Source organism: Manduca sexta, chromosome 6, assembly GCF_014839805.1.
Source record: "Manduca sexta isolate Smith_Timp_Sample1 chromosome 6, JHU_Msex_v1.0, whole genome shotgun sequence".
Lineage (NCBI taxonomy): Eukaryota > Metazoa > Arthropoda > Insecta > Lepidoptera > Sphingidae > Manduca > Manduca sexta.
In genome coordinates, this window is record NC_051120.1 from 2864915 (window position 1) to 2878747 (window position 13833).

The 13833-nt window shown below is 36.0% G+C and overlaps 1 protein-coding gene across 1 annotated transcript in view; it reads right to left on the bottom strand.

Moving 5' to 3' along the window:
* Positions 1-2: 2 nt before the first annotated feature.
* The window catches only part of LOC115452247 (neuronal PAS domain-containing protein 4), a gene marked incomplete at its 3' end in the record, with an annotated part of 142461 nt that continues 128630 nt past the window's right edge, over positions 3-13833 (bottom strand). Inside the window, exons 10-11 of the mRNA XM_037447512.1 lie at positions 709-1035; positions 3-444 (exon numbers count right to left, since the gene is read on the bottom strand). Coding sequence (XP_037303409.1) covers positions 3-444; positions 709-1035 — 769 coding nt within the window. The remainder of the gene's footprint in view (positions 445-708; positions 1036-13833) is intronic.

Here is a 13833-nt window from a genome sequence, read left to right on the forward strand (position 1 = left end):
CTTTCTGTGGTTACTGTGTTACATCTATTGTTAGTATGAGGAACATATTGCTCTGGTGACCAATCAAACACAAACGTATGACTATAGTTATGGGTGTACGCTGAAGGGGTGCCACTGGGTGTGGGAGGTGTGGTTGTGACGTACGGACTCAAATCTTGATGACACACGTCAGGAACCTTTTGCAGTGCCGATTCTGACCACGTAGGACTAGGATTCCATTGGTCAACCATTTCGGTTTCTGTTATGTTGAAGTTTTTCGATCCTGGTCGCCTACTAGCAATAGAACCAGCCGAAACGGCCACTAACGTGTCTCCTGATGTCACCGTGGACGGCGTACACCGAGGAGACATGGAAACCGGCGTATTCGGTTTATCGTCGCCATTTTTTCCTTTTCGTTTCGCATTAGGTTGAATTCTCGTATCCTCTATCCGCATATTGTGGTACCTGAAACAAGAACCTAATGTTAAACATGCGGAACTTCCATCGCAGGAATTATTCAGTTTGCTGTTAGATATGCAAACGAAGGTACTAATTAATAGCATGCAAAACAAAGACTTTGACGGTGCAAGGTCTTAAGTGCAATTACATTGATTCTAGGCCATGCCATTAAATCTATTTCTGATAACGGGTTAAGTTCTATTGTATACATTTCCACGTGTATTGACATTAAATGCCTAAAATTGCTGTCTTAATGAGTATTTGTCTTACCTGTTGTCTTGGAGAGAGACAGAATAATCGACAGGGCCGTTTTCAGGTCTCTCGTAAGCATAATGCATGGGGGCTAGATGCGCCGGCACATGGCTTATGTGAGGTTGGAGTCCAGGGTTTGGCATCATGACTGGTTGGTTCCCGTTAATGCAGACAGGAGGTGCTGGGGTATACTGCATCGTTGGTGGGTAAACTTGAAGATCTGGGGGTGGTGGGCCATACATTCTTGTAGCTGCTTCGTAAGCCAGACCGTAGTGGAGTTTAGATTGTACCGCGTAGTAGTGGTAGAGCCACGGATTTGCCTTCATCACTGCGGCTTCTTGTTCACTGTGAGAAAATTGATTTAATTAACATTTAGAGTTTTAAACACTAAGATATAGTCGGATAATTGTTTTATTTAATTAAATGGAAACTATGTCGGATAAAATTAAAATGTCAATGTAAATGTTATTTATCGGCTGTCTACTCTACGTACATAGTTATCAGTATATATTTATGGATTCACACACCTGTTACCTACATACAAAAATATTTCCTTTTAAATAAATAGGCACATTATAAAATGGGCAAAATACTAATGATACCACAATTGCGTTGTCCAAGACAGCCTGATACATCTTGCGACATTATTAGTTTTACGGCGAACACTGGCACGCAATTAAAATAACGGTGATCCCATATTACGTGAAAGAATTGGCCTCAGCATTACATATAATAAGGACATTGTTACATGGTTTGCCCATTACCAGACACTAGAAAATGGGTTGCACTAAAGTTTAATGTTTATGTTGGGTATTATTCCTTACGCTGTTTGTTGAAAGTCTGTCTTTACGTTTTGTATTTACACAACTCTTAACTTACAATTTGTACTGAGATAAGATTATAGCAAAGTCGATGTTATAAGGTACTTAGTAATGTATGTGAGAATTGCCAATTAGTGTCGTAAATTCGAAAATTACGCGTTCGAATTACAAATCAGGATAAGGAAACAAAACGCTTTGTTTACGTTATTTAATGTAAATAAATATTTATCATTATAAATATTGATAGCTTAATATCTTTATATATAAAAGAAAGTCGTGTTAGTTACACTATTTATAACTCAAGAACGGCTGAACTGATTTGGCTGAAAATTGGTGGGGAGGTAGCTTAGAACCAGGAGACGGACATAGGATACTTTTTATTATATATTGAACAATGATTCCTTGATAAATAGATTACTTTATGTAGTAATATAATGTATTATTGTCCATTACAAAATTGACATACAGTTGTGAAATCTATCAAAATTAAACTTGACTATTGATAATTAAGTGCGAAATAATCAGCACCCAATTACCAGTAATGTCTGTTTAACCCACAGTCTTGCAATTATCACGAATTTAACTATAATTGACAGTCATGTAGATTTTCAATTATCTTAGGAAATGTCAGATTAACAAACATGAGAATAGATAATTCAAACGACAATAATGCTCAGTGACATCGTAAGACACCTTGACTACACTGAATTTGTACCTATTGTAACCTTTAAGTTGCAGCGCTTGTGGCAACCTTTAAGATAGTGGATGTAGGAAAATGTCACGTAGTTGGACTCAGCCCTGGACCTACGTACATTAGTGCTCACAAGCATTTAGAAAAATTTATAAATGTTTTGTTCAATTCGTTTTTAAATAATACAAAATTCGAATTATTTTCCAAAATGCATTGAAGCAATGTCCATGTACTGCGTCGTTTGCAACTTTGATCATTCGAGTCTTTGCAGTTTTCTTGGTAATATTTTCACTTAAAATTGACTTTGACGTTCAGAAAGTAAATTTTACTTACATGAAAATGAAGTATTTTTGTGATTGAATGTACATAAAAGTTTAGATATGTGTTGGACGGCGACAAATCGCTTTTACATTCGCATTAGGAAAGAGCAGATAGCTGTGTGAAGGCTGAGAATACAGAACCAAAGGGCGCGCGGCCATAGGCACGGATTTAGGGACATTAAAAAGAATAATAGTTTATTTTCATAATATGAAAAAAATTACTAATAAAAAAGGCAACTGTAACAGTTAAACATTATCATTTTTCCCTCGTTTACTACTTTAACTCAAAATTTACTTACTACACTTAAAATTTCAAGATACTGTATACAAAATATTGACTCCAATCGAAATCATCGTTTTAAAGACTATTATAAAAATATTGACTTCGAAATAGAAACCCGAGTCATAATATAGTTTCTTTTCTTATAAAAAGCTCATCAAACTTCTTACTTAGAGATCAAAGCATTACCTAAAAAATCTACAAATTTCTTTCCATACTTTCAAAATATTAGTATTAATGTATGAGTGAAAGAATTAAAGGGGGGTTTAAAGTGAGACCCACATCAACTCCGTACCTGTACCCTTAACATTTGAACATACATTCTGCATTAATGAACTTGACCCCGGTAAACTAATGGTGATTTATTACCTACTTAACTTATACGTTTTTTTTTATATTAAGAGCTTTGCGAACACGTAATATCATTAAGTAATTGCACTACAATTCTATCAGTAGTAATCATTAATTATACGGGAAATGTGTCGGTTTTAGATTTTTTACGAATCCTTCGTATTTATTATAATTGTGTTATAAGCTTTTACTCTGTGATTTTCTTAATCATTGCTTGTTACTCCCAAATAAGAATAAAATAATGAAATATAATGAAGAAAATAAAAACCAATCTATCTATACTTATAATAAATCTGTAGAGAGGTCAATTCTGTACATGAAATATATTTCCAAAATAATTATCAGGGGGTGATTAGGGATCAATACTGATGCCAAAAATGCAATTAGTAAAAATTTTGTCTGTCTGTCTGTCTTTCTGTCTGTCTGTCTGTCTGTATAACCGTTATAGAAACAAAAACTACTCAACGGATTTTAACGAAACTTGGTACAATTATTTGTCATACTCCTGTGCTGGTTATAGTATACTTTTCATCACGCTACAATTAATAGGAGCAGAGCAGTGAAGGGAAATGTTGGGAAAACGGGAGAAGTTACTCCATTTTTAAGCTTCCGTCGCGTGTGCAACCTTAATGATTAAAGCTACACAGAAATCATGTATGACGGAAATGTTCTCCTTAAAATTATGTAAAAATATCCCACGACAGCATATGTCTATCTTTTATGGTTGACTCACAATAACACGTGTAACTCCCGATAGCTTAGCAGTTCGAAGCTTTCTCATTATATTTGTCTACTCTTACGTTTATAACACTCTCAGTCATCCCTAATTAAAAAGTTAACATTATTAAATATTCCATAAAAAAGAATCATAGAAATCGGTATAGAAACACCAAAATTATACATGAAATACGCTAATAATAAGCCATCACGCGTGAATACTAAATCATGCTATAAGCTTCCTTCGATTTCACCAGGATCCCATCATCAGACCCTGACCGGACAATCGGACCACCTGCATACCACCATACATTAAAAAAAACATCCCGACAAATTGAGCACCTCCTCCATTTTTGAAGTCCGAAATCCACGCGAGCGAAGCTGCGAGCGGAAGCTAGTAATTACTTAAAACACAAAATTCCTAAACAGAAAAAGACGACCAAAAATCGACCTGTGAATTACAAAATACAACTGAATACCAATTCTAAATGAAATTTGTTATATGAAACCATTCTCATTAACGTAGCTTTTTGCATATTAAATGGGAACACGTAGCGAACCTAATAAAACTCCGGTTGAAGTTAAATAAATCTCGTTAAATCCTATTAGATCATTTGAAGATAATATTCAAGGTTCTCTCGTATAGTAAGTGGCATTTTTTACGTCGCTTGTTATGCATAACCGAGTTGGCAGAATGTTGGAAATCGACTTACGTTCAGTGATGTTTATCGTCGACGGGTTATGTATGCGACTTTTATGATTTGTTTTATGTAATTTAAAAGTTATTTGTTGTTTGTTCCTGTATTTACTTTAATATGAAATATATAGGGTCATTTTTACATTGCGTTATCAAATGAAATCACATACGTATTATCATGAAAATAAATCTACAATAAGTTAGCATAGATGTCAAATAAATAGTGTAAGTTTAAATAGCAATGAAAAGTAAGTTTAATTTTACACTCTCTAACGCAATGTACCACTACTCTAAGTGAATTCGTCGCAGCGGCAACATCACACTTTCAGTCAGAAATACACTCCCAGACACACCATATTCGCACTAAACTACAAAATTATCAAAAAATCAGGAAAGTGAAACCGGGATTTTGTGTAAATATTCATTATTCATGAATGATTCTTGTCACAATGTTAGCAGAGGTAAAGACGAGTATGTGGTTTCATGTACAAACGCAATGTCAAAATGCCTCAATATATATTTTTATTCTGATGGTAAGTATAGATCAGTCCAAAAATTATATTGATCTACGAGCGACCTTGCACATTTGAAATCCTACCGATATGTATTACTGGACATACAACCTAAGAATGAAACATACAGAATTAATGGCTAGAATAAGCCACGATGATAGCATTACCCATATAATAAACGATGGTTCCTTTCCAGTTACGAAAAAAACATATTCAGTTCCACCACACAAGCGTATATCTATCGGAATCACTTACAATTTACCAAACATTCAAATACATGACAGTTAAAGTACCGTATAACAGAACTGTTTAAAACGCATACTTAAGACGTAAATAACAAGAAGGTTTAAAATTCAAAGCCAACCAGTAAGTTCGTTCTATATTTAAGTTAGTGACTCAAGTTTTAAGTTTAATCGACAGCAGTTAAAGCAAGCCAGCGCCGCCGGAGCACTCTATTCTGTTTAATTTCGCGATATAATCTCATTAATTGTTATTAACTATTATTAAATGTATTTTATTCTAATATACCTAGTCTTGCCATAAATATTGTAATAAAGAAAAAAGAAAATTGTTAACTGCAAATAACATTTATTACTTTTACAGTGTGTCAGTTTAATACATAAATATAAAACAATTAAAAATATAAAAGCTTATTCGAAGTGGTCTCCATTGGCTGCAATACAGTCCTTTAAACGATGAGGCCAGTTATCAATAGAAGCACGCACTCTTTCCATGGGAAAATTCTTCACTGCCAATCGTATAGATTGTTTTAGGGACTCCAAATTATCATGGCGTTTAGAGCAAGCTGTACTCTCTAAAACTGACCACAAATCATAATCCAGCGGATTAAGATCGGGACTAGACGACGGCCAGTCTTCAGCTCTGATGAAGTCCGAAACGTTCGATTCCAACCAAGACTGCGTGGACCGAGCTTTATGACCCGGCGCCGAGTCTTGCTGGAAGGACCATACTTGGTTATTGAACATGGTGATGTTAAGGGGCTTAACTACCTTCTCAAGAATGGTATCTTGATACACTTGTGCCGATGTTTTGATACCTTTTTCACAAAAATATGGCTCAGTCACTCCTTCATAGCTAACACCCCACCAAACCATCACTGAAGTCGGATAATGTCCACGTTGCACTCTGTCGACTAATTGGGAAGCTTCCTTAGAGCTTTGAGCATAAATACGGTCATTTTGTTTGTTAAAATGTTGCTCAATTGTAAAAATTTTCTCATCCGTAAACAAAATTTTTCTGTGACCTCCCTTTGCGTACCGCTTCAGTAGTTGTTTCGATTTTACCACCCTATTCTTCTTTAAATTATCAGTTAAGAAATGGCCAGTGCGTCTCTTATAGGCTGCAAGTCCTAAGTCATCTTTTAAAATACGCGACATGGTTCTAGGTGCTATCTTCATTTCCCGAGATAAAATCTTTTGCTTTCGGACAGGATTTCTTCGAATTCTTTCCCTTACTGCTTTGACCACCTTTTTCGTACGAACACTACGTGGACGGCCAGATCTTTTCTGTCACAAACAGAGGAGGTCTCATTGTACCTATTAATAGCCCGGTACACAAACATTTTACTAATACCAAGTGTATGGAGAGTTTTAAAAATTGCATTTGGCTCCATACCTACTTTGTGTAATGCTATCACAGCGATTCGGTTCTCTTTATCACCCCACACCATTTTAATATCGCAAAATATTTTACAATGTATTGGCGCCAAAATGAGAAAACACAATGAACAATCGTATAAAAATGACAGATTCGAAATTCAAATGTAATATTTTTTTATAATTAAGTGTAACAGTATTTATGGCCAGACTAAGTATATAATCTGTGGTGATCATTTTATGAATGTTTTAAGTTGTCTATAAAACGTTTTGGTTTAAATAATGTGTAACGAGATCGTTATTTCGGACAATTTAGACGAACGACTTCATTTTGTCCTGAAATGTATAGTAGAGCAGGTTATACGTTCCAAGTCTTAATATAAGAACTATGAAATACGAATGGTTCATATTTAAAATATTTTGGAAGATATTAAGGAGAAAAAAGAATTAATAGATTTTCGGGTCAAAAATTTCTTTAGATAACAGTGGCGTAAGGTAAAATTTTTCGAAAGGGAATTTGAAAAACATGTTTGGTACCTATGTCCTTTATTCGCACTTAGCCCGTAGTAGGTCGGGCTGTTGTGGATATTTGGTACCTATATATGCAAAAATGCGGTCTGCAAACCCTTCTAAAGATAATAAATTCTATATAAAGGGAAGTCGGCAGGAATCGGGTTATATACCCTTTGCCACTGGTATAACTATTTAAATTACGAGACGAGCAAATCGTAGACCTGAAGCCGTTGCCGAGACGCTTTTCTACATCGTTTGCATTAATAGACAATAAAGTATGGCAATGATATATCCGACCGAAAGACTTATCGCTAAGATATGTCATTCCTATATATTTTTTTTGTATTATTAAAGTAAGCGATTGTAGAAGCGCAACGGCTCCTGATAATGCAATACAACTGTAAACGTAAATAATATAATCAAGCAAACTTTTTAATTTCAACAACATTATTGTCTGAATGGCACTGAGAACCGTCCCGATATGTGTATTTACGGTAAGCGCAGAAGCGATTATCGCCTTAATTCATATTGCTTAGGAAACTGACAAATATTATGTTGGACTATACAGGCATAATATTTCCGAACGGTGATATAATAATTTATTATTTACAGAATTATACAATAAATTGCTTTGTCACTTCCATTGTTTGTCGTTTCAACGTCTCAATACTCGGTTTAATCATTTAAACCGAGTACCCATCGATAATAACCTGTCCGTGTATTTTATCATCGCTCAGTATTCTTAGTATCGCGGCAATTTGTGCGTCCGCGCAGGCCGAACGCATAAATCTGCGCGACATGATGTAGGCGGCGCGACACGTTGACAATTTGTTGTCGTTCACTGTATCAGTTATAAACACGTGGTGATATTGCGATGATTGTCATCACTTGTATGGATTTTAGGTTCTTTTGTTGTTAATTATCTATTTACATTTCCATTGACTTTTAAATCCCTATGGTACGTGTTACAACGATTTTTAATTTTGAATTTTACCTAGTTAGTTGCATAGTTCATATTACGTTTTGTTCAATTGTTAGGAGGCAAGATATAGAACGGCACGGGGCTGAATTAGTGTACTAAACAATGATGTTTATTTTCAAAGTATCATCTTCATAATCCTGACATTCTGGCCACAGGGAGACGCATGCGAACCGAATTGCTAGCAAGACCTATAATGAAGTATATTAATAATGAGTTAGTAAGAAGATATTGAACCTATTTTGTATCTATTGTAATTTCTTATTGTTGTGACCTAACTTCGTGATCAAATTATTCTACTTTTCGTTTTCAAAACAATGATTCAGTCTGATTGCTTAAAAGGTGAATGCTAAAGTTCATTGTTATTTTTGTAAATGATTACTTCTTTGTTTAGAATGACTAAGACCGTGACCAAATTTGGATATAGTTTATATTATGATATGTTTTAAAACTATAGCAATTCATTTTAATTCATAATGGCTTGTGTTTCAGCTATGTATACATGTGGGATTTAAACAATTAATGTCATAGTACTAAATAAATCTCGCTTCGCTTCACAGAAAAGGTTTGTATTCCCTACATATAGTGGTCTATTTAAATGAGAACTTCTCTTTCGACGATTGCAATCTTAATCTTATGTAAGACCATGTTTTTCCACTTCATACCTCACTAGATCAATAAAAGTTACACCTGGGAAAAGTTCAAAGACACACAAGTACATTACTTAACCAACGTCATCCTTTTTTTTTATTATTGTAGTAAAATGACGACACTCGCATGCCATTCGTTTGAAGGTAAACGATACGGCCACCTATAAACACTAAGAACACCATACTGAACTTTGTATTACAAAGTATTCCGACGAATACAGTAACGGATAGATCGTTTGTACGCTTATCCCATAATCGCTGATGTCTCTATCCTTTCCCACTGGGCATGCTGAACCAAGATTCATAGCCCGCTAGTGGGTTTCCCTCAGGATGGTCACTTAATGTCCAAGGGTTGCGAGCGCCTAAAGCGTGTCCCTAAAAGTCCGGTGTGTTTGTATAAGTCGACCCTCATCGAGCTAACAATAGTATAAAAAAAAACTAAAAGTATCGCGTGACACGAAAAGTTCTGGAGTGGCAACCACGAACCGGAAGACGCAGCGTAGGCAGGCCCCCCACGAGATGGACCGACGACCTGGTGAGGGTCGCCGGAGTCCGATGGATGAGGGTGGCACAGAACCGGTCCCTATGGCGCCCTATGGGGGAAGCCTATGTCCAGCAGTGGACGATTCCCGGCTGAAATGATGATCGCGTGACACTCCATTGTGCTCGTCACTCTAAGACATAAAATGGTAAGCCTCAAAATGCCCAGTACTTCACTGATCACAATTTCCTTTAAACCAAAACATAAAAGAGCATGCAAGCTAGTTGGCGATTGAAATAAACATAGCATTGGTATTTACCCCGACGGTTCCTCGCATACAAGACAACCACCAGTTATTGCTACTTGCATTAACTTTATACAGATGCTCCAATAAGTTTTAGAAATACGTAATTTTATGACTATATAGATCATCCATTTGGTCATAAAATCTCTTGTTGACTATATAACAGTTTCCTCATCTATTCAAATGCTATGACGAACTATTCAGTTTACAGTACCATCCAGTAATCCCGAACAGCCATTAAATGAGCAGTGCTCATCAGGCACCAGCCTTACCGAGCTATGACGAAAACGATATACCGCCATTTTCAATAAACGATCCCAATCTCAAACTTCAATGAACCAATCATAATAACTTATTTATAAGCATGTCAAAGAAACTATGTCCTGATTGGTCCATTTTTGAATTGGATCGAAAAAAGCGGTTGGAATTGTTTATTGAAATTGGCAGTGAATCTTTGGCGTACTATTAAAAGTTCTATGTCATATTCCATGTTCAAATTTGATTATATATCACACGATTCTAAGTCTTTCTCAGTAATCACTTCAAATCCCACAAGATAAATAAAGGAGGAAACATGAATTGTCTATGCAAATTTTTACCAACATGAATACTTTTAATTTCATATTTGGAATACAAGTAAAAATGAACATAGGAGCTTGTAATACTGAGCCACTGATATGGTACCATCCAAGGCAATAAGACCGTACGGTGGTTATGCGAGTTGTAGACCGAAAACTAAGCTATGTTAGTTAGCTTAAGTCGCATAGCCGAGATGTTTTATCTAGGAATCTAAACAACAATAAAATAATCGATTGTATTTTTTTTCACTGTAGTTTATTCCTTAAACAGACAGAACAGAACTGATTTCCGAACTGATGGTAGAGTTAACATTTACGGAATCTAAATATTGTATAACATTTTACAGGTTGAAATAAATTCATTTCATTCTTGTGTGCAAACTGTAAACGATATGAGCTAAGCTGTACTTTGTGTAATTTTCTTAGCTCGTATAGCTTTGTTTTCGGTCTGCAACCCGCATAAAATCCGTAAGCGGTTCTCATTATTAAAAGGCACCAGTTTGTCAGTGGGGGAGCGGAGGAACATGAGTTTCGCAAACGCATCAGCTTTGAACGTGACAAATGACGCAATCCACCGAACAATGCAACCGAGCTAGTGAGCACGCCGGATTTATACCAACCACCGTATTCATGTGTGCTGTAAGTTACAAGAAATGGCGTAATTAGACGGTAAATAGTAATTTTATTCTGCCCCGATGGCGACCATTGGACACGAGGTTTCCACCCGCAATACTAGCCTACATGTGAATTTCGTTCCGAATCATTCCGTCTATATTTAGTTTAACCGGGAATAAGATGTTGACTGGCGAGGGATACTTAGGTATCGTCGACACTTAATCGGAACTCTATTCCGTTCCCCATCAGACGTAGAGGGTTTTAACTAATAAATAAACTGCGGGGCTATTAACACCCATACTGAAAATTAATATTTGTGGCGACTCAAGCAATTCTTTCAGAATGGGTATTGTTTCCACGGACTCTCCTTTCTTTTTTGATTCTTAATGGCGTACCCAATTGTTACATGATACGTTTGTCGTGTCGAACCCTGAAAGAGTTTGCAAGTGTTCTAATCTAAATCCCGTTTTCAATAAACGATCCCAATCACTTTTTTAATCTATCGCGAAAATGGATCAGTACTTTTTTGACATGCTTACAAATAACTTATATTGAATAGTTTATTCTCAGTACCGGAACGAAGGTTAAGTTCGTTTCGTCTATTGAAAACGGTCGTAACTTGAACATAACTATTTATATTCTAAGATTTTCGCTTCTAACTTCGACCAGCTGTCTCACAACTAAAGTGCTTTAGGGCCGCGCCACCGCTCCTTTGTGCGGGCTGATTGTTTAGGTCAACCTGGACTGTCACCCACTCGGCCATTCAAATTAATTTAGATTTACTATCTAACTAGCGCCTACTGACAATTAGGATCACGTCACACCCACGCCGAACTATAAACAAGATATGACACCTACTTACCGCAACGCGTTCTCACCAACGGTAGACACGCTATTATTCAGTTTTGTGGGGTTAAAGGGTTTATTGAACGTTGTTTCACTTAAGTAATGACAGATGTTAATCTATGGGCTGGATTTATTTGTGTAGTACAGGGTGTTGTTTTTTAGAGAATATTATGGAAGTAAAAAAAAATGCAGTGGTTTGTGTGATTTTAGTGTGACACATGGTGTTGTTTTGTATTGACACTTTTATAGATTTTCAATAATTTTAAGACGTTTGTCTGGAGTTGAGTGAATGACTGCCCATAAACTGTATCACTCAGATCTTTTAATTAGAAAGCATTGAATGACATTGAACTGTGCTCATGATTCGTGTCATTAAATGATGAGTTTAATATTACCGAGTAGTTGGTACTTTTTGGTAGGTATATCTGGTTGTAACAGGCCGGCATAATTGTAACGACTGCCTAGGGGTAATCATCTCTCGCCAATAAACATTCTCTTGAACCCCCCTCGACTTATAATCAGGTGCAATGGGATCAATTTGTCGTGTCCGTAGAAAAAAATCGCAATGCCAACTGTGTGGACCAGATCAGTGTATCCAAACTGCATTTTGGCGGCAGAAATATATTTATTACGTGAACTTATAGAGTGATACTACTTAAATACTTACCCAGATTAATTCACGCGGTATGTCTACTACGTACGATTGTTCCGATAAAGCATTAAGTGTAATTTCTAAATAACATTTTTTAAGTTCATGCAACTTAATAATACAATATTATAAATACATAATTGCGTAATAAATCTAACAATTCCAGCAATATATTTTTGTCGTAACTCGCTAGTATTGAATGTGGCCGTGTCCTTAATGCCACTCTTTTGTCACAGCGGGCCGCGAGTATAATGATTTTGTTAGCACCGATTAGTATCTCCGACTACGCCTAATCTGGATTAGTGAATGGTGTAATAAATTTCGAGTTTCAGACAATAGAAAGTTGGGAGAGGTTGAGAATAAACACTTCAAATCTGTTGCACAAGTGACGCAAGTCAAGAACATTAAAACTTTAAAGGTGTAACCGCACTGAGCGACGTCGCGATGGTGCGATGTGGCTAAATATAATAATAGGCTTCTACGTGTTGGATCCATGTCCCCACGCAAGCCTTCCAAAAGGACCGGCCTTTATGCCGTGATTTCCCGCAGGAAAGATACAACATAATAATAATATCAGCCCTGTATTATTTGTTGTCCCACAGCAGGGCAGGGATCTTTACTATTGAGAGTGATTAGGCCTTAGTTAATCACGCTACCCTAGTGCGGATTTGCGGATTTTACATACCCTCAAAATTCTTGGAGAATTTCTCAGGTATGAAGGTTTCCTCACGATGTTTTCATTTACCATTAAAGCAAACGATATGCATAAAATATACGGCTACATAAAGTATATGGTTAAATATTGTTTGTACTTTAATATATGGTATCGTTTGGAACTTATTGGACTATACGTCGCAGGTAAATCTATATAATAGATAAGTCCGCCAATATACTTCTCTTTATATAAAGTGTATAAATAAATAATAATATTATAAAGCTAAAACTTTTATATTATGTTTGATTGGGCAAATTTTTTTAGCAATACGAAGCTACGTTTTGAGACGCGACTTTTGTCTGACGCCAGAATAAAAAAGTAGTCTATATATAGAAAAACGTGGCCGGAGCTGCGAGCAGAAGCTACTGCATACAAAATTGACGAGCGATATGCTGTTCTTAGCTCTTTCGCTTTGTGTGGTTTCACCTCAAATGTATTTTACGGCAAAAGCGATAAAACTGTAATATCAACAAAATACAATGCCTATTAAAACTTTATCTGCAGCTACAATTTGAAATAATGCCGGTATAAATAACCGCATAATCGGTTAAATGGAAGCATCGGTTGTGCGAGTTGTGAGGTTGTGAAGGATTCGATTTCCAGAACTAACAATTAATACCAAATAACATATTCGATATGAACGGTGATTACACAAAAAACCGAATTTCAAAGTGAGACAATTAAAATTTCCGCTAATTATAATTCTATTTTCTGTTCCTCCAAATTCAGCCGTTACAATTATAGCATAATTTAAAATTTAAAAAAAGAATCTCTATAACCTAATTTCAATGACATCACCAAATTCGTC